The sequence below is a fragment of the Dendronephthya gigantea genome, unplaced genomic scaffold (assembly GCF_004324835.1).
Source record: "Dendronephthya gigantea isolate DGI-Jeju-01 unplaced genomic scaffold, DenGig_1.0 000005F, whole genome shotgun sequence".
Lineage (NCBI taxonomy): Eukaryota > Metazoa > Cnidaria > Anthozoa > Malacalcyonacea > Nephtheidae > Dendronephthya > Dendronephthya gigantea.
The window spans coordinates 3,540,680-3,566,979 of record NW_021163015.1 but is presented as its reverse complement, the minus strand read 5'-3'; the positions used below and the strand labels follow the sequence as shown (position 1 = coordinate 3,566,979).

At 40.1% G+C, this 26,300-nt stretch overlaps 4 protein-coding genes across 6 annotated transcripts; all 4 read right to left on the bottom strand.

Annotated features, from left to right (window-relative positions):
- Positions 1-579: 579 nt before the first annotated feature.
- LOC114515808 lies at positions 580-15,012 on the bottom strand. Of its 3 annotated transcripts, none has more exons than XM_028535121.1 (37): positions 14,663-15,012; positions 13,747-13,905; positions 13,589-13,668; positions 13,406-13,442; positions 13,132-13,237; positions 12,969-13,008; positions 12,806-12,863; positions 12,644-12,725; positions 12,435-12,556; positions 12,201-12,358; positions 9,457-12,109; positions 6,634-9,325; positions 6,206-6,484; positions 6,047-6,096; positions 5,852-5,967; positions 5,638-5,735; positions 5,393-5,506; positions 5,162-5,317; positions 4,979-5,080; positions 4,690-4,872; positions 3,967-4,500; positions 3,483-3,871; positions 3,267-3,342; positions 3,098-3,193; positions 2,975-3,021; positions 2,847-2,890; positions 2,700-2,774; positions 2,502-2,557; positions 2,354-2,424; positions 2,162-2,216; positions 1,918-1,991; positions 1,738-1,800; positions 1,606-1,662; positions 1,340-1,459; positions 1,211-1,264; positions 1,031-1,111; positions 580-963 (listed from the first exon to the last, which is right to left on the bottom strand). In XM_028535121.1, the coding sequence occupies exons 1-37, from the start codon at positions 14,876-14,878 to the stop codon at positions 874-876; spliced, it is 9,483 nt and encodes a 3,160-aa protein (XP_028390922.1). In that variant the 5' UTR covers positions 14,879-15,012; the 3' UTR covers positions 580-873. The 3 variants fall into 3 exon arrangements, with proteins under 3 accessions (XP_028390922.1, XP_028390924.1, XP_028390923.1); XM_028535123.1 differs by having other exon boundaries at positions 3,967-4,494; XM_028535122.1 differs by having other exon boundaries at positions 4,979-5,077.
- A 187-nt stretch (positions 15,013-15,199) lies between these two features.
- Positions 15,200-18,259, bottom strand: LOC114516027 (PC-esterase domain-containing protein 1B-like). The gene is made up of 4 exons (XM_028535374.1): positions 18,158-18,259; positions 17,142-17,256; positions 16,962-17,041; positions 15,200-16,882 (listed from the first exon to the last, which is right to left on the bottom strand). The coding sequence occupies exons 2-4, from the start codon at positions 17,221-17,223 to the stop codon at positions 15,554-15,556; spliced, it is 1,491 nt and encodes a 496-aa protein (XP_028391175.1). The 5' UTR covers positions 17,224-17,256; positions 18,158-18,259; the 3' UTR covers positions 15,200-15,553.
- Positions 18,260-18,424: 165 nt separating this feature from the next.
- On the bottom strand, positions 18,425-19,693 carry LOC114515759 (ras-like GTP-binding protein YPT1). Its single transcript, XM_028535052.1, has 2 exons — positions 19,402-19,693; positions 18,425-19,176 (listed from the first exon to the last, which is right to left on the bottom strand). Exons 1-2 carry the CDS (start codon positions 19,610-19,612, stop codon positions 18,743-18,745), a joined length of 645 nt encoding a protein of 214 aa, XP_028390853.1. The 5' UTR covers positions 19,613-19,693; the 3' UTR covers positions 18,425-18,742.
- A 414-nt stretch (positions 19,694-20,107) lies between these two features.
- LOC114515758 (DNA-directed RNA polymerase II subunit RPB2) lies at positions 20,108-26,177 on the bottom strand. Its single transcript, XM_028535050.1, has 22 exons — positions 26,021-26,177; positions 25,568-25,794; positions 25,318-25,430; positions 24,665-25,208; positions 24,295-24,491; positions 24,094-24,213; positions 23,530-24,000; positions 23,350-23,461; positions 23,093-23,247; positions 22,818-23,016; positions 22,577-22,745; positions 22,397-22,493; positions 22,233-22,327; positions 22,038-22,159; positions 21,829-21,909; positions 21,689-21,736; positions 21,513-21,602; positions 21,329-21,436; positions 21,139-21,252; positions 20,844-21,004; positions 20,466-20,661; positions 20,108-20,369 (listed from the first exon to the last, which is right to left on the bottom strand). Exons 1-22 carry the CDS (start codon positions 26,037-26,039, stop codon positions 20,268-20,270), a joined length of 3,540 nt encoding a protein of 1,179 aa, XP_028390851.1. The 5' UTR covers positions 26,040-26,177; the 3' UTR covers positions 20,108-20,267.
- Positions 26,178-26,300: the final 123 nt, after the last annotated feature.

Below are 26,300 nucleotides of genomic sequence, written 5' to 3'. Positions count from 1 at the left end.
ACAAAGATTGAGTTCAAACGTAGTAAAACTCAGGCTGACTTCGTGGCGAAGGTCGAAGCTGTACTTTCCATGACCATGTACTGTACCTAACGATTAGGAATGCAAATGTATAAACTAATTATCCATTGTTTTCATGTATCCGTAGTGACTCTCGGACACGATAGCTTCCTTATTAAAACAAGCCCCAATTCGGCAATTGTATTGGAACAATAAATGAGGAATTCTATCTGGTTGACCTAAAAATTCTAATGAGAACCACGATGTTTACGCCCGGTCTCATACAGTCCGCGATGTATTATTAGTTGTTGGTGATGAAGAAAGCACTTCCGACAACCGTTACGTGATTTATGGCAAATTTACCGTGAGTCTTTACCCATCTATGGCATTTTTCATAGTAATCCTCCTTTTAATTTTTTTTGTTCTTGCTATGTCTGTGATTGCTAGAGAAATCTAGACAAAATGAAAGTCTGCCGTGGGATTTGCTCAGATTTCTCAAGTGGAGAGCAATGACAGACAACTATAGCGCGTAAAATATCTAGCAAAAAAATTCACATCTTTTTTTAAAAAGTTCATTACCCATCGTGTAGTGTTTATTTAATAAGATTAGGAAACGACAGAAGTATATTATAGCTAATGAGGCTAATATTATAAGATCCATTCACCAAAATTCCTCTCAAATATGCAGAAATTTTGCAAGCGATAAAACAATTTTTGTGACGTGATACTGAATATGCCTAGTGTTGTTTATAAATATTACATTTTATACTTGTCATATATAAGTTTGCGTAGATGGCGAATGCTTAAAGTCTGTACAAAAATATATTCAAAGCTTTTTGATTATTATACAATATACATTTGTGCACTAATACGTCATTATACACTCTCTTCTTGTTGCCTTGGAAACTCGTGATGTCGAAGAACACTCACTGCGTCCTTGACTGCGTGATAAATAATATTCTTGACCTGAAATTGACGAAGAGTTTATTAATTATCGCGCACTCCAGGCGATGAAAAGTTTTGCAGAACTTACTTGTAACTTGTCCTCGTGGTTCGTGTGCTTGTCGGATAAATGTCGGAACTCTTCGGTCAATTTAAAACAATGGCCAACGTGCTGGTGGTGGTAAATTGAAGAAGATGTAAGAATGATTGTCGTGTTTGAGAGTGAAATATCTTGAGCTTAACGGAACAGCATGTCGGATGCAAAACCTACCTCAGGCGAAACAAAGTCTTCTGCAGCTTTTACGCAGCTGTGCAAATTTCGCACCTGCAAGAATAAGACATGCGTGTAGAAACTGCGCTCAGAAGAACAATCAACTTGTTCGCAGGTTAGTGTATTTACCTGGTGTGGAGCGCCAGCAGGAATGAATACGGCGTCACCAAGGAATTGGGCAATCGGCCAACCAACAACTCCGTATTCGTCCTTGAGCCTTTTAAGCAGCGGTTCGTCCAGATAAAAACACTACAATAACGACATTTCTATTTTAAAACGAGTTGTTTCAATCCTGCTTTTCTGCGAGGGCTGTTGTACACACTGGGGGGGGAGCCGGGGAGAGACCTGGGCGAGGGGCGAGGGGGGAGTCAGAGTCCTGAGTAAACACAATATACCTGGTCATGTATCGGATCATGGCTGGCTGGATACTTCATGTTCTTCTCACAACAAACCTGATGGAAATGAATGATAGTTAGCAATGAATACCACCACACACAGAAATGCAAGAACAGCAAGTGACATTGTACCTTGTGAAATAAAGCTCGAATCTTGTTTGCATCTTCAGCTGCAAAGATATGCCACAATGCTCCCTGGAAATAAGAAAAACCGGTAGTTAACTTATGCTACAGAAACACACCAAAAACACATCCATGAAACTCTATCAAAACTACATTCTTTAGGCGGTCAGCAAAGCTTTAAAAACCTACCAACTTCTCTTTTCCATTCCGAGCTCTGTGTTGCTGAACTTCGTCACAAGCGACGTCAACACACGCAACAGAATCTAAAAAGCAATAAAAATGAATGAGTCTGGCTGGGTACGATATGCTTAGCAATTGAGCAATTTTGTCCTAAATTTTCTCCCAGAACTGTCTTATATCCCCTGATGTACACAGTCACACAGTGACACAGAACGTCAATTGACACGAACATACCACGATGTTCCTAACTTACCCCTTCGTTCCTGCTCGCCATACTCTCTGTCATCAAAAGGAACTCCGACATAAACCTGTCAAGAAGCGTAATTCTGTGTCAAATTTTAGGTGTAAGGGCGCCTGCGAAACAGAGCATTCACAACGCTCGTTCACATTTCTCAAAAGACAGAAATTGAAAATGAAATCCAAGCATTAATAACAAGCGACCAACCATAACGTTCACTGCATCAGACATATCAACATGAAGATTGGTTGTTCCGGCGCTTGGGAATGCTGCATTACCTTATGAAGAGAAAGTAGGGAATGCCGTTTTAATAATACCTCACATATCTTAAAGCAAGAACGGGAAATCTATTTACCATAAGCATTGTACATCTTCGGCCCCAGATCTGGCTTGACAAAGAAGTCTGGCAGCCTAAAAAAATGAAAATCTTTTTGACGATTTTCCGATCTGAAACTCGTACAGCTATACAAATACTACAAGCATTACTGATACGAAGTCATGAAAGGGAACATAGAGTAAGTCCTGTCGCGGATCTTGGATCAATATTTCGTACCTTGAGACAAGATTTCTTGATCCATCCCTGCTTGTGTATTCGGGTAGAGGCAAAGCATCCATTAAATCTTTGAATCTACAAACAATATGTTGACATTAACTTTACTTCGCTTGTTAACAACCAACTCAAATTTTACCTTCAACTAACCTTGTTGGCATTTTCTCAACGAAATCAGCTTCAGGTGGCCAATCCTTGACAGATAAACAGAAAATGCACATTGATTTTTACAAAATATTTTCCTGAAAGACTCATTATCTTTAGATAAAACTCAGTACCTTCAATTTCAAAAGAGTTGGTTCTCCCTTATTATCCAGTGGACGATCTAAAATACAGGTAAATATATTTAAACCTCGTATCTAATTCATTGCAGCGTTTTTAAATGCGTTAAAATAAAATACCTTTAACACTTTCAAACCCTCGCCAGAAGGTTCCAATCTCCATCTTCTCCAGTGTTCCTCCTGTTTTACAATTCACAACATCAGCCTTCTCAGAACCTAAATATCAGATCATATCATGTTTTAGACGCGAGCCTATTACAACTGGGAGATTTTGAGAGTGTCGTCGTACCAAATTCGTTTTCAAATCCTTCTGGCGTCCACAGATGACTCGTCATTCGCTTGTCCACGCCACTAACAAGAACGGGCTAAAAGAAAAGTTATGTGAGCTTCAATACTCGAGAAATAAATTTGAGATTGCTTGACGCAACCATACACACCTTTCATAAACAATCTCGGCAATATTACCCCTATTAAACACGTTCTATCCTGCCTTATCCTTGCTTACCTCTCCTTTCTCCCATCTCGACTGAAAAGCCAGGAGGTTTCCCTCATGATGAGGATCATGAAGTCTCAGCATTGGCCGACGACAAATCCACGAATGTGGCGCCGGAATCTCGTCGCTTATCCTCGGAGCAACACGAACGTTTATATCGTCTACGGCCGGTAAATAGCCGGTCAATTCCGATGTTTCGCTCGTCAAACTTTCAAAGGTCATCGCTAGCGATTCCACAACAACTTCCGAGCATTCACCGATAATTGGGGAATTCTCATCGGCGAGTTTCGACGTCGTGTCGGTTGCAACCGAAGGTTCAACGGCTGTTTCCAAAGATGTGCTGGTCATTACCGAGGATTCTCCCTGGGTTGTAGAAGGTCGTGATAGGAGCGCTTCCTCTGCTGTTGATGGAAAGAGTTAAAATATTATAGAGCTATAGATGATGATTCCTTCTGTAAAGTTGAAACGTCAAACGATAATTTAAGTATAAGTTTACCTGGAGTGATAGAGATCTCTTCGAAGTCCATATTTGGCTGTGGTGATGCGGCAGGAGAGGACACAGGTGATTCGTAATCCATGAGAAAACCCAAAGCACCAATATTATCCCTATCTACCCTCACATCACAGCTATCCTCTTCGCAAGCTTCGGTGTTTTCGCAGACATCAGGAGGTTTGCTAGACACGTTTGAAGATGGCGGTTCCTCACTTTGTCCTGATATTTTCTGTGTGTTTGACTGAAGCACTTTATCGTCGACGGGTGACTCGTTAGCGCAGCATTCTTGCTCTGATATTTTGTCAACTTCGAGCTGTTTTTTGGTCTCATCCTCAGGTAATTCCCCAGTAATGCTTTCAAACTGTATAGCAACACTTTCATTTGAACCCAGAACTTCAGGTTTTACAATCTCGCCATTTTTATCTTCGGCTGTTAACGACTCCTCGTCTTTCTTTCCGTCTATTTTCATAGCGTCAACCTCCATTGGTTGTTCGGATTTCTGTTCTGTCTTATCTGCCAGCTCGACATTGTCTGAAAGCAAAACAATGTTAAATCATTCAGAGAACAGTTCGGATGCACGGAAACATGCAATGTCGTGATGATTGGATGTTAAACGCACGAATCAACAAAATAACTGTGCCACATATGGCGCTACATATAACTGTTATTCATCAAAAGTTTGCTGCACTTATAAACAAAGTAAGCACGTCAATATATAGAGCATACCTTTCTCTGGTACGGGACAATTTTCACCGCTGTTGTCAACGATATTTTCCTTCTCATCTTCACGGAGTTCCTTTATCGTGGCGCTGTCTTTCAGCTTCTTTCTTTGACCTTTGCACGGACAGTTTTCACCAATCCCCCAATACTCTCGAGCTTGATGTAGCTGTTCATCGATTTCATGAAGAGCTAAAACGACAACAAAGACAACGTTAATCTATCTATAAAAGCCTTTTGATGTTATCTATTTAGCTGTATCCTTTAAAAAAGCATGGGAAATATATTAATTACTCACTTTCTTTCGGAATGATATGAGTTAGGACCAAGCGCTGAGGGCGATGACTTGTGTTTGCAGAGCATCTTACCCATAAGAATCTCTTCGCACGACCAGCTTCTGCTAGTAATATAACAAAACAAAGCTGAAAGCAAACATATTCTCTGTTTAATCGACTTCATCTAAGATGCATCCTTCAATTACCTGGGGCGATGGAAATGTTTAACTTCGTCTTATAGCAATCCAAACAGACGCCAAAGCCACATTTCGGACAGACCCAATGTACGTTAAATATCGTTGTCGCGCAAGCATCACACATCTCGCGAATTCCACGAACTGCGCGTTTCCACGCGACCGTGTCTGCAATAGAGACGAAAAGCAAGCTGTCAGAAGTCTGTCAAAACATTTTCATGACCGTTCAATTTCCTCATGCACCTTTCTTAGTTTCCCAGGAGAATGCTTTCTCCTCCTGTTGTACCAAATTGCAGAACTCATCACCGACATTCAACAAGATGTACTTGGAGACGTCCAACGAAAGAAATTGACTGACTAAAATAGATGAAAAAGAAAACATTTCGTGAAGTTTAACACCATCAAAAGACGCGTGAGAAAGGTGAAGCTTTCATAACAAAACCACGACAGAAACTTGTCGAGGAATGACAAAGCTTGTGACCACTTACTGTCCTTTCCAGCGACCCAAGGTAGAAAATCATCACTGTGGGTATGTTCCGAAGACGAGAAACCAGCCATTTCGAATTTGTTCGACTTTGAACGACATCTGAAGCAATAGAAATCAGAGTGTAGAGACATTTACTGTCAAGTTATGGATTCTGCATCCAATTAGGAATTTATATATAGCGATATTTCGACAGACAAGCAGCAGTATTTCCCTACCTTCTGAACATGTCAAAACGACAGCAACTCTTGTTTAGAACCGCTTCTTCTTCCGTCTCGTAATTACGACATTCGCGGCACTGAGGCATGGTCGGTAGAGATTTACAACTACCTCGCTACGATAAAAATACACAACACAAACTGATTAGTTTTAGCATCAAACGAAAGGAAATATTCTCAAGCACGCAGTTATACCTGGAGTGAATAGACCCATTCTTCCTTCGGTATTTTCTCTCGAACTTTTTCTATAAAGAAGAACAGTTTTTAACAAATTTTTCTCTCTCAAATGATGAAACCTACACGTATTGGTCAACCATAAGTTTCCGGCAAACATTCGTCTCTCACAACACTCACTTTCTTTCGGTTTTTTAACTTTCTTCTTAGCCTCTTCACCAGACTCTTTTTTCTCCTCTTGTTTCACGGAGTTATCCACCGCTGACGTGTCCGTCTCCATGGCAATGGCGCTGTCGTTCTTCGGTTCCTCGTCCTTTTTGGCTTTCTTCTTTCGAACTTTTGTTTCTTTTTTCTCGCCATTTTCAGACGACTTTTTAGAGCCCGTTTTCTTGCTCGATACCAGGCTGTTTGTGGCGCTGGTGGTTTCCTTGTTCACGCCAAGAACGCTGCACACAATATCTGAAATAAATCCGAGGATATTCTGTGGTTAATCGTCTAGCAAGCAAACAAGTTTTAGCAATAAATGCATTTGTAGAATAGAAGTTTAAGAATAGTTTATCCCGAACGGTTTTGAAACTAGAGCTAATGTAAAACATGATAATCCGTACCATTATTTTCCAAGAGAACTGAATTATTTTCTTGTGGACTTTTACAGCGTTTTCGCTTCCGGTCTAAAAGCCGTTCCGAGAACACGTCATCATTTTCATCGTCAGCATTCACAATATTCTTTACAGATTGATCGTTAATAAACAGGATATCCCCTTGCTCTTTCTCCAGTCCATTCTCTTTCAAGATGGCGTCCGCTATTCCAAGCTCTACGCCTGGACGTTCCTGTTCCGTTCCTGGAGGAGTCAATATTCCGTTGACTTGAACAACAACTTCCTGGGAACTCACACGAGTCTGTTCTTTCTCTTTATCCAAAGACTTGAGGTTATTCTTATCTGATTTCCTGTCAGTTTTCTTGGTATTTTTCTTACTTTTCGCTTCCTTCGTTGATTTCTTTCGGTTCTTCTCGGTTGAAGATTTCTTACCATGCGATTTAGTGGAGTCATTTTTCTGTTTCTTGGGAGAACCGATAAACGCAAACTTTCCTGGAATTTCGGGTGCAACATTTTGAACAACAGTTTCAACCTTATCGTTAACGTTCTTGTTGTGTTCCAGTTTGCTCTCCTTTAATTTCTGAGAAATATCCTCAACCTCGGTGTCCAATAGTTGTAGTGGGACAGCTTCGGTTGGTTTTACACTTGCATCCAAACTAACGACATCCACTTTACCCTCTCCAAGTTCACCCTCACTGGGCAAAATTTCAATATTATTCTCTGGTTGGGAAATTTCTATCACGACCGTATCTTCAGCGCTCATACTCGGCGATATTTCGTCAGCATTAACGCCAGCAGATAGTTCACCTTCAACACTATAGTTACTACCACTGCCCAGCCGGTCAAGATTCCATTCTTCACTGACTTGTTTGTCATCAGTTTTACTTGGCTTTGCGAATTTCGTTGAACTCTTGTCAGTTTTTAAAGCGTCTCCCTTTCTATCAGTTTGACTGTCTTTTGTTTTATTCTCCACTGATTTCTTCTCGGCGGATTTCTTGGTCTTACTTCCATCGTGTTTTGATTTTTTCTCTTTCCTTTTCGCCTTCGAAACACCGTCGATTTCTTTCTTCTTCTGTTTTTCTTTTGAAATGAGAAGTTCTGTCGACGCGAGTAAATTATCAACGACATTAAACGGCTGAACATCTTGTGATATCACAGCACAAGTAGGATCTATTGGTTTGGAACTGTCCTGATTTGAAAGATCGTTGATAGGAAAAGAATTCTGTTTAGTTTTGTCTCCACGTTCTGAAATCGACTGTACAAGCTGTTCTGTGACTGGGAAAACATTATTCGAGTTATTTTTCTTTTCATTAGCGATGAAAAACAGCAGAGACATGTTTAAAGCGGTATTCGGTAGGCTGTCTTTGTTCTCAGCAGTGGCGGCTTCAACGTCTTTGTTTCCCGACTTTTTATCCTTTTTCTGTCTGTCTCTTTTTCGTTTCTTTTGTTTATTAACAACGTCGTGAGTTTTATCTTTTCCTGACGAATCAAGGATAGTCATTACTTGCTCCATTGGGTTCTGAATTGACTGTCGTTTATCTTGAATGAGCAGATCAACAAGATTACTACCAGTGACTGCCATATGCGATCCTTCAGATGCGGCTGACTGGCCAGATTCTCCTGCCGATTTCTTTCCGACAGACGACGTTTGTTTCTCGCTTACAGTCGCACTAGGATCGGCGCTTACTCCAAATTCTTGAGCTTGACCTCTGGCGTTGGATATTTGAATGTTTTCGACACCCTGTCGGACAGCGTTCGTAGTCTTACCAATGCCATCGGTACGTTGTCGGTCTTCCTCGGTTGCATGTTGTTCACGACGGACATGTGTCGGAGAAAGCTCGGAATGCTGTCGGTTTTCGTTGGCGGAAAGTCGGTTCTTCCCGGGAACTGATTGAATCACACTACGTGCAGTTGTTCTGGTAACGTCTAGTGTACTCTGAGGTAAATCGTTTGTTCTTAATGACGCACTGATTGAAGCCAAGACGTCAAGCGGTTGGCTTGCTGTTGTTGTCATCAGCAACGAGGTACTGGCCTCTGTAGAAGGCTCAATTGGAACAAATCCGATACCTTTGGATATCGACCTGGGATAATACTGCGTGCAGTTCGCTTTGACGGGATTTACATCACGATCATCGCTTGTCATGGTTAAAGTTACTTCCTCCCCCGGGGGGACGCTCCTTACAGGCATTATTTGCTTACTGCGCGGTATCCAATCAGGGTGGTGAGAATGACCTGTATTCTCAGAGACGTGCTTTTTCTTGGAGTTCTTTCGATGACGTTTTGGTTTTCTCGTTTCCTCCGAGTCATCGGACACAACGAGAGATGGCGTTCTTCTCTTTTTGGCGCGACTATCATTCGCCTTAGTTGTTTTATCCATCATAGTTCCAACTTCACCTGCTATATCCACACCCAGCGTTGCGTCATGACGTGGCGACGTGCTTCCACTTAGATTCGAATCAGCATTTCCTGTATGCAATCCAGAAGAGCTTGATTGGTCAGGATTCCTGGAAACTTTATCACTTGCTGGTGTGGATTGTGTCTCAGATCTTCCACTCGATCCAACTCCGATAGTATCAGCAATGCTCCAGACATTTGGTTTTTTCAATGGCGATGTTGTAAGACTGGATAAAAGCTGTTCTGCTGAGATATATGAAGCGTCAGTGGCTGTCGACACAGGTTGCGGAGCTGGCGTTTCATTTGCCTACAACAGAAAGAATCGTGCAGAGATTAGAATTCGAGATTTGCTGATCTCGCTAAGCCTAAATTTGATTGTTAAGCTAAAGAACTATCGCCCGTAATATACAGGGTTAGTACAAGCGTACGAGTACATACCTGTCGTGGAGCAGAGCTCTGAATCCGGCGACTTTGAACTTTTGTTAGTTGGCTTTCTGTCGTTCTACAGCCAAAGCCAGTGCTGATGGTAGGCGGTGACTTCAATACATCTCTGGATGAAGCTTTCTGACTCTGTAGTTCTTGTACGATGTGCTGAAGAAGGACTGTCTTTTGCTCGACGTCTTTCATTTGGAAAAGTTCATCCAGCATTCTTTTTTGCACCTTTTCGTATTTCTGCTGTTCGTATAATTGTTCACGTTGCAGTAGTAAGGATGATCGCAGCTGCTGGAGGTGTTGAGGTGCGCCGAGTAAATCTGACCTCGTTTGCTGTTGTGGAAGAAGTGTACATCCTTCCTGAATGGGCGAGTGTATACTACCAGCTTGAGTCGTGGTTGCTTCAACAGCTTGTGGAGCCTCGTCTGGTTGCTGCGCATGCATTCTTTGTCGCTCAATCATTTCTGCTGGTACTTGGTTGGGGGGATCGAAAGGGAACGGAGGGGCAAAGTTATCCCCAAGGGAACCTGTTATTCCCTGATTTCGTGTTTTATCTTGATAGCCTTGAAGATTATTTTGTGGATCAGACTGTGCCTGATAAGGCATTCTTTCTTCGAACGAGTTTTGTTTCTGAATACCTTCACGATGAAAAGCCTTCTGTTGTTTTTGAAGTTGTTGCTTGAAAGCCTCCCACTCTCTTTGCTGCTGTTCTTTCTTTTGTATTTCATCGAAATTAGGGAGAACGACACTCAAAACTTGCTCACGTTCCCTGCTGACAGCCTCCTGCGCGGATCTCAACCTCGCCTTGATTTCGTCAGACAAGCAAGTAACAACGCGTTTGGGAGAAGCGGCTTGTGGCTGGTGTCGTTGATGCTCCACTCGCTGTCTCTCTTGTCGCGTGAAATTAGCTTCGCGAAATATGTTCTCCGTATGCCTGTTGCCTTCGACTAACTTGCAAAAGAAGTCAGCGACGAAGAAGAACTGTTCTTCTGTTATGGGTTGATTTATTGTGTTAATAGCTTCCATAATCATTCTGTGTTGAAATCTCACTAATGCTTCAAGAAATATCAAATATTCCAGCTGAATTTCTGCAATGGTTCGGAGATGAGAACAGGAGGGTGTGTTGACATGAGTCCCCCGAGATCCCGAGCATTCAGCTTGCGCCTCCCTAGATCCTGTGCCATCTGTTAGTGTTCCTCTAGGTCCCGTGCTATCCGGTTGTGTTTCTCTGGATCCTGAGCTCTCAACATGCGATCCCCGAGGTCCCATGCTTCCGGATTGCATTCCCCGTGATCCCGTGCTGTCTGTTTGCGTTTCTCTCGGTACTGTGCTATCAGCTAGCGTCCCTCTGGATCCTGTAAACTCTACTGGCGTTCCTTTAGACCCCATACTCTCGGACTGCGTTCCTCTGGATCCCGTTAAATCAACCTGCGTTCCTCTAGGTCCCGTTAAATCAACCTGCGTTCCCCTAGATCCCGTTAAATCAACCTGTGTTCCTCTAGATCCCGTTAAATCAACCTGCGTTCCTTTAGACCCCATTAAGTCAACATGCGTTCCTCTAGATCCCGTGTTCTCAACTTGCGTTCCTCTGGATCCTATACTCTCAACTTGCGTTCCTCTAGATCCCGTGTTCTCAATTTTCGTTCCTCTGGATCCTGTACCATCAACTTGCGTTCCTTTGGATCCGGTGCTCTCATCTTGAATGACACTGGACCCACAGCTATCAACTTGCGTTCGTCTGGGTTCTGTGCTATCAGCTTGTGTTCCTCCGGATCCTCTGCTATCCCCCTGCTTTTCCACGGGTTCTAGTTGCATGCTCCCGTTTTCCTTACGACTTGAGCGAAATTTCTCAAGTGGATGTTTCTGATTCTTGGCAGGTTGTTTCTGGGCATCAGCTGGAACCACTCTCGTCGGGGGGGTTGCTTTTCCCATAGCTGAATTCTTCCCGGACTTCTTCTTCCGGTAGGCATGAACTCCGGGTGTATTCACAGCAGCGGTTCTCGAGGTCGTGTCCGAGTCAGAGGAAGAGGTGCGCGCTGGATGCCCACCATTTTGAGTCTCACACGTCGACGGCGGTGTGGCAACGGGTGTGGGCTCCACACCGGGGGGAAAACCTTGAGAGTTTCCATTAGCAGTATTATTATTGGAGGAAGGTGAGGATGGAGGACTGCAGACCAATCTGGAGTTAGCTTTGTTCTTCTCTGGTGTTTCAATTACACTCGTTTTCCGCGATGACGTCATCAGGGAATTTTGAGAGTTGCGATTGGTTCGTTTATTCTCACGAATTCCAGCTCGTCCCAATCCTTTCTCTGCCGCTGCACGCGCAGAGGGCTGGTCGCATAATGATATGCTAAACGGAGATTCGTTTAGGGGAGGGGTTTGGTTTCTCATTGACTGGGGTGAGGGTGTTAGCTGGCCACTTAGAGGAGAGGGGGTATGCTGGGTTTGAAGTGGAGAGGGTGGGGTGCTTAGGGATGACAGGAGGGGGGAGCTGCTTGGTTGAGGATGTTGTGGGGTGTAATGGGAATAGGGAAGGTTATCCGATGGTTTCAGAACGACAGGAATTGGTTTATGAACTTTGACTTTTGACAAAGAATGGCTACCAGGCAATATTTCAGTATTTTTCTCCGCACTCAATGAGGCATTCTGCTTGCAAACGCTGCAATGAAACATGTATTTTCTTAGCAAAAAAATAATGGATAAAAGATAATTTTCAAGGTGGATTCATACCATCCCAAATATAACCATACCTTTGAGCTGAGGTTTTCTGGTTACCATTAAACTCGTGATTACCACCACTTGGGCTACCAAAGGCAGCTTTTCCTTGGCTGACAGAATGCACAACTGAAGGACGACTCCAGACAGCTTTGGTTTGAGAGTTATTCAATTCATGCATCATGTGCCAGTTCTAGTAAACATGATGAAAATTTTGTTAACAGTGAAGGAATCTATGTAGGAATTTAGAGTAAGTAAAGTAGTCTCACCCCTCCATGTGGTGCCTTCTGCTGTGGACAATTTGACTGAAAATATATCTGAGGTGTTCTTTGGCTTCTTGTGGGAAGCATTTTTATTTGTTCACCCAGTAATATTTGATGCAGTTCATCATCTAGAAGATAAATCAAAAGTCAACATGGATAATCAACTTATTTTGGTCAAGTAAATGGGCTGCAAGTGAATGAGTTTCCCAACATACTATTAGCAATGAGGTTGATCTGAACCAGCGCCGGGTGAACAGGATGTGTTTGTAGAACGTTATCATCCATCACATGAAGTTCCTGAGAAAAGAAAAAAATAGATTAGCTTGGAAACTAGAGTCAGTTAGATAACTCTAAAGACCAGATTGATATCAACTTACCCTGGTCGTCAAATTATGTGCGGTAATACATCCTGTGTACCACTGACGTAGTTCCAATCTGGTAATTCAACAGAAAGTTAATCTCAGTTGTAAACCAACAGGCAATATGTTACCAAAGACTAACACAAGCTCTTATCATTAGGTTTAAAACGCTCTGTCATACCTATATACCGTCACTCTTGCACCAGTCAATGTACGTGCACCTAAAAAAACACACTTAGTTATGCCAAAATAGTATGAATGTAAACTTAAATACATATAAGACATAATGTAAACGTCAAATACATAAGGATTATTTCATAATCTGAGCAGAATATCTTCCAAACCTTTCATCAAACAAGCTTGTGTCTTTTGCAATCTTTGCCACCCATCTAGGTCACCTTGAACCAGTGCATTCAAACAGTTTACTTTCTTTAGATTTTCATCACAATCCTAGATTAAGAGATTAATGCATTTCTTAATAATCTCAGAGATTAATATTTTATTACCAGGCAGTAAATGTACGTTAGCGGATTCAGCAGAATATATTGTGAAGTCCAATGAAGTACAATTGAGGATAAAATGAATAGCATTTGTATTATTCTCAAACATGCCTAATACCTGGTACCACTGTATTTCATTTTCCTTTAGAAAAACCCTACAAAACGGAAGTGAAAAAATGGAATCAGCCATCACAAACATGCAACGTTAAGGGAATTATTCACAGATTAAAGAGGTTGCTGGCTTTACTGAAGGTTAACAGAACGGTATTCAAAATTATATTAACATTATCAGGACACTTACAACTGTTTGTCACCAAAATATTCAACTGGATGTTTCGGATCTTCCTCCAGTCCCAAGTAATCAACCAAAGGAAAAAAGAGCTGGAATATATTAATCATTATGTAATATGTTTTTTATGAAAACCCATAAAATGGAAAGCACAGGCAATTTACACTTACCAAAGCAGGCCAGGGTATAGCATTTCGATGACTACTATTTCTGTGGTAAACTCTTGTAGCCCAAACTAAAGTCTTTTCAACAAAGAATGCCTTTGTCTGTTCATAGATCTTTATCCATTGCCTATATTCCCAACTGGCTCCATCAAACTCAACCAGCACCTTTAGCAAAAAAAAAACAAATGAGGATTATTTTAATATCTTTTACTTTGATGGACCAAAGATGTGGTCTCTTCATTCTAATCTGTGAATGTTGGTTTGTTGTTAAGCATTCAATGTTTGTTGTCAAGTCACAGCATTAATATTGTAGAGAATTTCAATTGGAAAATAAATGCTCAGAAAGTACGTAAAGCAACTGTAATTCTGGAATAGAAATTATTTCTCACAAGGCAGGATCATCCTGTTCCCAAGGGGGAAATCAAAATGTCTTGGCGTTGGAATGCAATCACAGAGCTCAAATAAATATCTGAGCTTACACATGATTCAAAATTTTAATTGCAACTAGAAGTAAACAGTCTTTTAACACAGTTCACAGCTAGGTTAATACAGAAACAACAATAATGCATTTCCTCATGCAACTTGCAGTGAAATTCTCAAGTAGATACTTCTTATGTTGCTAATTAGTTGCAGTAAACGTTCAAGTAATCTCGTTTTACACTTGACAAGATTTGTATGTGCACAAATGCATGCACACACACTCTTGAAGCTCGTGTTTCTCCTAAAGATATAGCTGTATCTGCTATGATAAAGAACTCCATTTCCTGCTTAATAAAATCATTCAAAAAGTAACTCAAACACGCAACAGAAATTCCTACTACTGCTGAATATAATATTTTTACAAAAACCCAAATGCCATCGTATCTATTTCCAGTTGCTTTGCCGTGGTTAATAAAAAGGTAATAGCGGAGATTTGAAATACCTGTAACTCCTTGTCTTGAATATCTTGGACTGAACAAGCACGTACATAACCTTGTTTCCAATTATAATTTTCAAAGTGAGGATTTTTTGCAGAGCGGCGACTTGCCTCTTCGCTGATCACGATAAATCGTTTACCAACAAGCTCTTGTCTTATTGGAAACATGGTCGTTCGTTGTTCGTATAAATCTCTTGATTCCCTTTCATCGTTTCTACTCATGCCAGAACGTACGTTTTACATATCATGCTCACAACGATCGTAAACAACAAACGCGATCGCTAAATATTAGCCATTTATTTTATATATTTTTGCAAAAACCTTCAAAAAATTATTCAGTGAACCGTTCCGTTTACTTTTTTCTGGTGACCGAGCCGATACCTCGGGACTGAGCACCAGTATTGCTTCCACCAATCAAAACAATTTTCCTTGGGGGTAAAGAAAATTTTCCTTGAGAGACACACTCAATGGTCAAAAATTAGATAATAATTTTTATAAAAATATAAATACATTTATTAATAATCAAACTACAACTTTTGACGCTATTAATAAACTCATAAAACATTCGAGATTTTTTCTCCTCTTAACGTGAACTATTTGCTGTACCATTTAACCCTCTATTTTTTCCAATTTCCATTTCATCTGTCAAGGATTTGTAAAAAACACCATGCAGAATGCAATCCATTGGCAAATGAAAGGTTGTTAACACAAAAGCAAACTTATCCCTGAACCACAAAGTACATTCATTTTTGTCACACGAATCGTGATTCTAAATAATGAATTATTCTTCGTTAAAACAAAGAATAGAAATTCACTTTTTCAGTCTGTACAAACAAAACTTTAACAAAACAGAAGTTTTTACATAATAAATACTCTCTATAGTCATTTTTAATACAATCATTTGCGTGGAAATTTATAGGGCCTGTGAAAATCATCTTCTTCCATATATTTTCGTTTCCCAGGAAAGGCTGGAGGAAAGGTCTCATTCAAATTGAATCGAGGAGGCAAATACTCATTGTTATTGAGAAAACGCGGACGACCATTGAACCATCTGCGGGGTGGAGGGTGTCTGGGACCAACAGGATTTACAGTAGCACTGCGAGATCTACCACGACGGTCTCTACCACCTCTCATGTGTGCATTTCCTAAGGGACCATTCCTCAAAGTACCATTAGTTACAGGACTCTCCCCCTGAGGTCTGAGCGGGCGATTCATTCGGAATCTAGGGGGAGGGGGCCCAGGAGGACAGCTATTTCTTGGACCACGAACCCCTACGCATGAGGCCCGTGGTTCGAAATGGCCGTTCTGCATAGGGTGAGAAGAAGCCCCTGACCTAGCTGGGGTACCATTCCTTAGGACAGGGGGACTCCTGATCCTTGGGCCAGGATAGCCACGCTGCCCAAGGGCAGGTGGTCTGGGAGGACACCTAGAATTACCTGGAAAACACACACTTCTTGGAGGACCACCGTTCATCATGGGACCATTCCCAACATAACCATTTCTTGGGGGAGGATAATCTAACAGGGGTCGTGGTTGCTTGGACTGTGGGAGGGCGTTCATGGAACAACCATTGCTCACAGATGTTGCTTCCTCATTTGGCATTGATAATTCTGATGGTAACTCAAAATTCCAATGTTTTGAAATCTCACTAAGTATAAGGCAAGTTATTTTTCTGTGAGCAAAATCGTTCCAATGGACGCCATCCTTTACTCTCAGGTACAGATGCTTGTAAAAAGTCTGATGAAGATCAAGAAAGATGAATCTGTTTCCATACTCGTTGGTTTGATCCCGCACATAGAGATTTGCCTTGCGGATGTCTTCTGCTGGTAAAGTGTGATCAACACCAGGAGGAAGAAAACCTGCTTTGACTGTTTCTCTCACAGGTAAGGTAGCGTTCCATATAAACAGTCGATCTTCATAAGGCACAGCAAGATCAATGGCATCTATCAGTTCTGAAATGTTCGTGATGTATTCTGCATTTGCAGTTTTTCCATAACGATGAAGATCCCAAAGACAAGAGTTCATTATGATAACATGAGGTGGATCCAGTTTAAACTCATCTAGAATATCCTGCATATATTCCCCATAACACCGTGTCACAAAATAGAACATTATCGTGGTTTTATCCTGTTCATATTTGCGCACTTCTCTGTAGTTTGTACCATTGTGAAGACCAGTTTTGACACCACCCTCAACTAGGGTATCTTCTTGAAAACTCTCCTCACCCTAAAATCACCATTCAAATACTATGTAACTGGTTGGCTGAGTGGAAGTAGAGTAGTAAAGTCATAACAATTTAACAAACCTTTTCTTTTAATTCCTCAAGTGTTAATAACCTGTCTTCTCTTAGTAAACAAACTAGATCCTTGTACACAGACCTTTGAACTATAAAAAGTGTCCATGTTTAGTTGCAATAAAAAGCATTCTCAATTGAATGATATGACCCTAAGGTAACCCTTTTAAACACTGAAATACCTCCACCCACCTGAATCACCGATAACAACAACATGTTTATCTTTAAATAACAATTGTATATCCTCAGAGGTGAAATGTCCAACATCTGCCATCGTACAAAACACCACAAACACAGGCTAGGAATTCTATAAGAGTAAAATTGATCAGCCATTCATTATTCCTGAGAAGCATATTTTGATAACAGCAAAGCTACAGTAGCAAGTTGTTTAATAATGACCACCTCCTGAAGGCATAATTAGTTTATAAATCACCTGGTCTTATCACACACCTGGTATAAAGATGCATGGATGTCATACATTTTGCTATTGAAAAGATGAGTTGGCCGGTGTTGTGCTTTTTTTAAAGATCTTAGTAAGATCTTAGTAAGATTTCGATTGACTATTAAAAAATCAATCTCTAAAGATTTTTGTGAAACCTATAAGGAGTGCTGTCATTTTTATGTGTGGGAAGACATCATGCATGTGTTATGCTACCAACAAATGGCAACAATGAGCTTAACAATGTTGAGATTCTGTGGTATTTCTCAAGATGTTTATTTTGTAATCATTTTTGCAAGGTATTGCCCCATAGAACACAATGGAAATACAATTATTTAAAGCTAATCAAAAAAGGACATTCCTAAAGTTAAGAGTGTTTATATCCCACAGAGATAAGGCTTCATTCCACACGCTTGTGCAATACTTTTTAATGAAATATGATGAATGACACATGATCCTGATCAAGTGACACGACTCAGATCTTAGATATAACATCATTTTCATTTTAGACTTTTTACTACAACACTCCCTGACGCAAGTGTTTCAAGACAAACAAGAAAGACATCGTTCACTTTCCCACGAACCTGAAATAACCATTTTAGTATTTAAAATAGCTATTAATCAGAGATTTAATATGTTGTGCCAAATCATGCCGAATCACAGATCACATTACAGACTTTGGACATAGTTGCTCGATTTTCGTACGGAAACCCATCACTTTATTGGGTTTTAATGGATTAAATATGTTTATACTATACTTATAACTTACCGACATCCCCGAAACGGAATAAAATAGGTCTCCTCATCCACAAAAATACTATTTTCTGTGCCACCTTCTACAATATGTTTTGATGAAACACTCGACCCGGACGATGCGTACGATTGAGATTTGAGATTTGAGAACCCTGTTCACGTGATCAGAATCCAAAATGAAACCTTTTCGCGCCAAAAAAACTCAATAAACAAAAATCGTTCAAATTTAATTAAAAAAAAATGAAAACACTACTGAAGAAATGTAATTTGAATTAAACTCAGCAGATCATATTTAACAAGTGTCTTGTTTGTTTTCCCCGTATTTCTATGTTATGAAGATCCTACCAAAAGGCTACCATATTCCAGAACATAACATTCAGTACCATCACTACCATGGTCGGATATACCATATTCCAATATATTCAGCCTTATCATGGTGGTATATATGAATTGGTGATGAAACTGAGGCAAATAGGGACTTACTCATGAATAATGTCAAAAGAAGATAATCTGATTTGTACTATAAAATACTTAAAATATTTTGCCCAAAAAATAAGCACTACACTCTGTTATAGTACAATATCAATAAACAAATATTTTTCTAACATGAACAACTAGATTGTGCAACATTTTCCTGTCCTGACAATATGCATGTTGGCAGAACACCAGCTGAACATGGTGGCTTCTTGGGTGAAGTCTCCTTCTCATGAAAAAGTATAAGCATTCTAGACACTAAATGTTCAAATGCTTCATGCACACTGTCACCAGTCTTTGCACTTGTCTCAAACAAGAACATATTATGAGCATCTGCATATTTAAAAGCCATTTCTCTGGGTACGGTTCTTTCTATAGACAGGTCACTCTTGTTTCCAAACAAAATTTTAACCGTGCAATTACAGTCCTGAAGATCAAGTTCTTTCAACCATTTTGGAATATTGGTGAAAGTTTCCATCCTTGTAACATCATAAACCAACACAATCCCATGAGCCCCACGGTAGAAGGCAGACGTCATACTTCGAAATCTCTCATGCCCAGCTACAAAAAAATGTAACAACATCAAGAACTCTGTTATTGAATGGTTGGTTAAAATGCATCTGGTCCAAAGCAAACAACCCAGCTTTAACCGTTGTCACTGTCAGTTGATAAAATCACCCTTAATTTTTTGAGTGTTGAATATTTTCAGGGTTGTGACCTTGTGATAGCAGATACCCTCTACAAAAACCACTATTTCATAGATATCTGATATAAGATTAAATATACCTGTATCCCAAATCTGTAGCTTGACAGATTTCCCACGAAGATTTAGTTTCTTTGCTTTGAAGTCCACTCCAATTGTTGAGCCATATTTAGAGTCAAAAACATTTTCAGCAAATCTCTTCAAAATACAAGATTTCCCAACTGCTACGTCGCCTATAATCAACACTTTAAATAAATACTCGTTTTCCTTGTGGTTATTTTGGTTGTGATCCATAAATTGTAGGTAATTTTCACTTTCACAAATTTATATTTAATACGTCTCTGCGTGAACGAAAACACGTTTATATAGAGATGGTTTTAGGTTTCGATTTTTTTATTAGAACCCAACATAGCCTTTAGAGGGCAATCAAATTTCGCACTCGAATTATTTTTACAACAAAAATTGCCAATATTTGTCTGGTAGGAGTACAAATATACCCCAGAAATGAAAACATCTACATTGCATGTCACAAGAAATCAACCATAACAAAATTAAAATACAAAATACTACCCTATTGTTCTGTAATCCTCTTTCGGAATAAAAAATAATCCGTAATCCTATATAAAATCACTGATCTAATCCCAACAGAGCCTAACTCGTGAGTAATCTGTCAAAACTGAACCTCTAATCCAAAAGACAAGGACAACTTGTTTTTTACATAAATTCTCAACAAATATGCTAAAAAGGTTATAGTGTTGTTTGTTAGATATATCTATTTCAGTTATTGCAACGTTTCCCCAACAAACCTTTCATAAAGTAAACCTGTTGAAGAATTTGTAAAACTACCGAATTACTGTCAAACGAAAGGTTTTCTGAGAATGTTTTTTGAGAGACTTGTGGGTCTCTGGTGGTATAAAACAAGTTACTGGTGATTACAACAAGTCTAAATTTATTTTACAGGCTCCACAGTCATCATACGTGGAGAGATTGACATTGACATGAGCTCCTGGTAGAGCAACTTTGCCGCATAAGGAATACGAATACGAGAAATCTAAACAAAACACGTAAAAATAAAGTTAAAGAATTGATACTTCAGCTCTCTTCTATCCTGGGGTGAGTGTTTTTGTCGTGAGAATGGTATTTTTACCTGTGTCTTGTTTTTGCATCCACGGCACTCGTATGTGTTATTTCTGAGATTTGCGATGGCAATCAGACCGCAAAGATCACAAACATGGCAGCTGTATGCATCTGAACATTCAAACAAACGTTCATTAAGAAACTGAGCTGCGCCATGAGAGATTTGACAATCCCGTTCCATTTCACCAAAACGCAAACCACCATCGCTAAAATATTCAATAATACCATTAAAATCTTGTCATTCTTTGGTCCAGTGGTACTACAGCATGCATGAATCATAAACCAAACTCCTTGGAGTAACACAATCAACTCTTGTAGTGCAGCGTTCTGCAAGCTCACGGGAAGAAACATGGATAAAATGTTTCCTCAACCGAACATCTCAACCTACCGTGATCTACCCTCCATGGGTTGTCTCGTGAGTATCTGCAAGGGTCCTCTTGCTCGAGAATGAATCTTGTCATCCACCATGTGTTTGAGACGCTGATAATATGTTGGTCCAATGAACACTTGAGCGTTCATTTTCCTACCAGTAAAACCGTTGTATAGAACCTTAACACAAACAACAAGACCCATGAGTCTCAAGCCTGGAAGCGATTCTCGCCTCTTGCCACCCTCACAAAGTTTGAAAATTCGAAGCCAATGTATGTATGATAAAAAGCCTTTTTAAATGCAGAATATTTCACCTCATTTCCTCTCAAATGGTAGCCATACTCAGCAAGAAGCTGGGAGATTTTCTGTACATTTACAGCATCATTAAATGGCGTAGCATCTCCAATCTCTCCTTTATTGGCCGAGACCTACAAAATAACGCAAAATATACTCAATCTATATAGTGACCCATGTCGACGTGAGAACTTTGTAGCCATTGCTTACCTTTCCCTGAAGGCATTCAATCAAATGACCGATTGTCATACGACTTGGGATGGCGTGAGGATTTATAATGACATCAGGTGTAATTCCTTCACAGGTGAATGGCATGTCCTAAGATTGAAAAAAAAAATAAAAATCGTATTTAAAATGATCATTATCAAGCGATTGTCCAACATTATCAACCCACCTCTTGTCTGTAGGTTATCCCGCATGTTCCCTTTTGTCCATGACGACTGGCAAACTTATCCCCAATCTGAGGAACCCGTACGGACCGAACCTGATAAAATGAAGGATGAATCAGAAGAAATGATGGAAGATGAGAGACACATGAGGCCGGTTTAAGGTAATTAAGAATTAGCGTACCTTGACTTTTGTAAACTTGTTACCATCTTGGTTTATTGTGACAAGAACCTGGATTTAAACGAAGGAGAAATTACAATCTCTTTCTAGTTTTAATCAATTCTTTAAATACAAAATGCGTAGAACAAAAAAACGATAATTACTTGATCTACAATGCCAGTTTCGCTCGCTCTCAGAAACGTACTGGCATCTTTCTTCGTGAAACGTCTGTTGCTGCTTTGAAACTGTGTAAAATAACAGAAAAAAAACGTTTATCCAATTATCAAAAAGGAGTTTTATGTTATGTAGGTATTGTCATATACTAGGTATTCTGACGTTGAACGTTCCAGGAAAATAGACAGAAATATCTCACCTCGTCCTCAATTTCTGGAAGTGTCATAGTTTTACCAATGACAACATCATCACCGCTGACGCGTGTTCCTGGGGCGATAAGTCCGTCGTCGTCAAGCTTGTCGTAGATTGCATTGCGCATGCCTAAAGTACGAATGAAAACAACGTTTTGAAAGCAGTGAAAACTTCAGTACCTGCATTCAACATTGTTACAAACCTTGACATTCCTCCCTGGAAGGTCTTTCAAACAGTTCTTCCGACTCCAAACCCTTCTTAGATTCTTGTTCGCGATAAGAACGATAAAACACGGACCTAGGACGAAATATTACGATGTCACACAACAAACCCGGCATAAGGCATACGTTTGACTGCATTTCGTACCTGTACAAACCACGGTCAATTCCCGAAGCATTCATGATGACAGAATCTTCTTGATTGTACCCAGTGTAAGAGGCGATTGCAACAATAGCGTTAATACCTTGGAAACAATCACCACTTTAATTTTAATTTTGTTTATGCTACCAATCATCTTTGAATAATAACAGTTCAGGCAGTTCTTACCAGCGGGCAACTCTCTGAAACGAAGATACTCCATAGAACGAGTGGTAACCAGCGGCTTTTGTGGATAGTAGAGGACATGTGCAAGTGTATCCATACGTACATGGAAGTTCGTGATGTACACTCCCATGGCTTGTTTACCCATAGCGGACTGGTATGTGTTACGAGGAGACTGAGAGAAATAATTATCGTTTCATTTGTGAAGTTCTGGTATGAGTTGAGCTAAACTCATAGAAAAACGCACCTGATTGTGATCTGGAAATGGTATAATTGAAGCACAGACACCAAGGATCATTGAGGGATGGATTTCACAATGAGTGTAGGTTGAACAATAAATCACGCCTTTGTCAATCAAATCTTCTGGCGTCATGGCAACCATCACTGATTCCTCCTCGTTCACATCAATATATTCCACAACGCCATTGGCTACCAAGTCTTGCCACCTGAATACGAAATATAACGATGATGTAATGTGATGACACGTCATATGATGACGTATTATGATGACGTAATACCTACCCATATTCGTTGTACTCTCTTTCTTTCAACATTTCTATATGTTGCTTCTTCAAAAGCAGTTTCTGGTTCTCAACGATCAATAGAGGTCGACAGATACGACCAGCGTCGGTGTAAATTCGAATCTCCTTTTCTCGGAAATCGCGTACCATTGAAACCTAATTGAACGATGAGAAATGAGACGATAAACAACTAGATCCAGTTGTGTGGATGAACACCTTGATGGCAAGACAAGAAAAATATTCTGAATCGTTCTTTACCTCTGACACAACGATGTCCATCTGTCGTCGCAGTTTTCGTAAAGTTGACATAAGTTGATCAGGATCTCGATGGATTCCAACCCAGCATCCATTCACAAAGATCTTGGTAGCACTAAAATACACAACGGAATCTGGTTGGAAAACAACCTCAGTAATAAAACTAACTAACACTTAGCTTACTTATGAATTGCAGATGGTGTAATTTCCTCCAGATTCTCCATGGTCCATTCTTCCAAGAACTCCAAGATAGGACTGGGCTGAGAACCGACTGATATATACGCCATCAAGGCTAGATTCTTCACCAGTCCCACAGCATGGCCTTCTGGGGTCTCGGCTGGGCATATCATACCCCAATGAGTGTTATGCAACTGACGAGGTCTTGCAAGTTTGCCTTCTCGACCAATAGGTGAGTTAAGACGCCTCAAATGGGATAACGTTGACGCAAAGGTGAGACGATTCAAGACCTGAGATACTCCAGCTCTCGTTTGGTGGGCTTTCTTCTGATCACCCCAATTTCCTGTCGCAAGGGAGTATTTCAGACCATCTGTAATCGTCTTGGTTTTAATAGCCAACTCCAAATTAAAGTCTTTGCCTTTATCAATGAACTTTTGAGCATAAAGACGAACTTCTTTCATGAGATTACGAAATAAACTGCAGGAAAAAGAGATGGAATTGTAAGAATTGTATATCAGTGGAACACTTGCGTGATCTATATTTGCATGAAGCAGGTTTATGGTAGCTTACCCTCGGAAAAGAAAAGCCAAAAGTGGTCCAGCAAGATCCAGTCTCTTGTTGCCATAATGATCACGATCATCAAGCTCCCTTCTTCCCAAAGATGCCAGCAACAAACGATGGACCATGTACCTGAAAACAAATATAAATAACCATCATATCAGGACATGGCTGTCGCTGTTACGTTGGTTGAAGTTTCATGTTATTTCTTACCCAAGAAAATAAGCTTTCTTTGTCTCACAGAAGTCACTCACACCAACGTGGGGAAGCATTTCCTTCTGAAGAATTTCGCGCGCATATTTGATACGTCTTTCTTTGGTCACCCCTGGTCTTGCTCCACGAGTTCCAATAAAGTTGAGTGCAACGTTTTGTTCTTGGACAACAAATGCCTCATCCAAGGATGGCTTCACCTGAAAAAAAATCAAGTTTAAAATTATAGTTTTTTTACCATGACTTTGTAATGCAAGTTAACCATGTTATCTGGTCACAAACATGCAGTGTTGCAAAATGTATGGTATTCAATAAATGCTTACAGTATTTGCACTGAGGTCACATGTGTGTCAGCATAGCAACAAGTACTTACCAATTCCATCATTTCTTGATCTTCAAAATCATAAATAATATGCTCCAAAATGTCACGATCTGCGACAAAACCCAGAGCTCGGAACACGATCATAACTGGAATTTCCTGTTTGATGTAAGGCAATGTTGCAATAATACGTTGACCAATAGCACTCTTCTTTCCACCCTGGCTTCCTTTAGCCAGCATAGACACCCACATTGTGCTTGTTGGCCGAGACGAATGTTCAATACATGACCGAATTTCCGCAGTGTAGGAGTACTTCGAGTCTTTCTTTGCGAACACATAAACAGTATTCGTCGCCATCTTTTCTTGAGCTATCAGAACCTTCTCAGATCCATTAATAATGAAATAACCACCAGGGTCTAATGGACATTCATTAAGTTCTGTCAAATCACGATCTAAGAGGTTACTTAGCAAACAGTACGTAGAACGAAGCATGATTGGGATTTTCCCAATAAATGTTTTGCCATTTTCTTGGACTTGAGGTTCCTGGCCTTCCTTATGCATTGTCTTTGTAATATCAACATACAGCGGAGCAGAGTACCTAAATTATTGAAATGAAAGAAAACTCTCGCATCCTCTGAAGTTGATCCCAGGACATGATTTTAATGATAAAATATCACACTAGGGTCATGATTAGTTTTCCAACTTACGTCAGATTTCGAAGTCTTGCTTCATTAGGCATCATAGCTGTGGGAGCACCATCTTTCTCCCAGTGAGTTGGCTTTGAAAGGTAAATTTGCTCAAACTTCAAGGTGTACTTTGGCTAAAATACAAATAATCATGATGTTCAAGTAACTGGTAAAGGGCCTAAATGATTAGGACAAGGAAGATTTGCCTAATAAAATGCACAATAAATCATTAAACAGTCAGATTTGTTACCCTAGCAGACAATAAACTTACAGGTTCTTCCATATCTGAAGTCATATGTTGTGATTCCGCTTGCAACTCAATCTCGGGTGAATCCTCAACAATTCTCTGAACTGACATCTGAATGAACTCATCAAATGAATCAAGTTGTTGCCTGACCAGGCCTTTCTCCTCAAAATATGAGCTGATGACAATCCAACATGCCTCCTGCCATAAATCTGGGGTAATTTCTTCACCCTCTTCATCACCATATGCACCATCTGAAGTTACATAAAAAAACTGGGTAAAATCTATCACTTCACTTTTTAATAGCTGCAGTGAAAGATATCTACTCGAAAATATACCGTAACAAAACAGCCAACGAAGCACTCAGATGTTTTCCAGGCACCAAAAGTACCTAAAACTGTTCTTTTCAACCATAATTTGCTACTGACTAGTGCAGCCTTATTGCAATCATATAAAATATATATTTCAACGGTAACTTACCATCATCTGGGTCAAACATGATTCCGAGATGTCTTGGGGATCTTCTGCGATCAAAACAAGTTCCTTAGATTGCTATTTTAACCATAAAAAACAAAGAAAACAACGAATACCTCGACAAACAACTTCCCCTCAAGCACGAGCAACTTCAAATGTTACTGAAATGTCTATTTATAAACACTCGTTCCAGTCACCAGCTCGGAGCACAACCGGCAAAAATTTCCGGACAAAAATGTGCAAAACTTTTTTTCTAGTAAACACAAAACACTAATAGTTGTAAGCT